Genomic DNA, 1,070 nt, shown 5'->3' with positions numbered 1-1,070 from the left:
TCAGTGTTTGTTTTGAAATCTGTTGTTGCTTACTTGGTATGTTCCTTGTGTAGAGAACACCTGCTCCTGTTGATTTATATTAAATCATTAGAGCATGAGACTTACAAAGATGCTTACTGATTAATATTTAAGAACCACTTATAACAAGTTAAGTACCAGATCTTTGCTGTAGTTTACCTTGAAGCAGAATGCATTGAAAGGTACTTTGTTTCAAGAAGTAAAGATTATCATAGGAGTTTAGTAAGAATTTGCAGTGCTACCAATTTACCATTAATAAACTGCATGGTAGATAATATGCGAAGTGCCTTCCAGACGGCTAATGGAACACAGTTTTATTTATTTTGTAAAATAAATGTTACTTTTCACAATTAGCCAATAACTATTGTGTACAGCTTTACGGGACAGCAGTTGCATTTCTCTCTCTCAGTATTAAAGAAGAAACATTTAGTTGTAGAGTCTTTTATGTTTGTGCCTTGACTGAATACCTCAGTAAGATTACGTGTGTCGTGTATTGTGCATGTCTTGGAAGATACACAGTTATTGACCTATAAGGAAATCAGATACTGAGAGGCATTGAATTGTGTGAATCCTTTGGTAATAAATTCTGTTAGATGTTAATTGTCCATGACTGTGAGTTCAAGACTGTTTCATATCTGTAAATAACATACATTTATGAATTTGGTTATATTTTGTGGTGAATTTTAGCCTGTTGTAAAGCATTTAGATAGGATATATATTCTGTTACAACTGGCACATCTTGTTCATTTTTTACAAAGGTATTTATATTAGGTGTTGAGTTTGCGTTTTTGTCCGACCTTTAGTCTCTTGTTTAATATTGAAATGTGATTATAGGATTAGTAACAGCCCATTTAAATGGAGAATAAGGATAACAGGAGTGAGAAAGATAATGACTTCTAATGAAAAGAAATTAAGAAATACAAAAAATTACATGGGAAAAGCTAAAATATATTTGAAGGAGCATATTTTTCTCTTTTTCTTCTTTGATGTTTTTTTAGTATAGTGTGTCCAAATAAATGTTATTTTTACTGCCAGATACTTTTTCCCTTCCT

At 31.7% G+C, this 1,070-nt stretch overlaps 1 protein-coding gene across 1 annotated transcript in view; it reads right to left on the bottom strand.

The window, feature by feature from the left end:
- The window catches only part of LOC119587632, a 16,560-nt gene continuing 15,490 nt past the window's right edge, over nt 1-1,070 (bottom strand). The window contains exons 7-9 of the mRNA XM_037936336.1: nt 486-545; nt 157-177; nt 1-66 (exon numbers count right to left, since the gene is read on the bottom strand). Coding sequence (XP_037792264.1) covers nt 1-66; nt 157-177; nt 486-545 — 147 coding nt within the window. The remainder of the gene's footprint in view (nt 67-156; nt 178-485; nt 546-1,070) is intronic.

The sequence above is a fragment of the Penaeus monodon genome, chromosome 22, assembly GCF_015228065.2.
Source record: "Penaeus monodon isolate SGIC_2016 chromosome 22, NSTDA_Pmon_1, whole genome shotgun sequence".
NCBI lineage: Eukaryota > Metazoa > Arthropoda > Malacostraca > Decapoda > Penaeidae > Penaeus > Penaeus monodon.
Note: the sequence above shows the minus strand (reverse complement) of the source record. Positions and strands in the feature narration are given on the sequence as shown.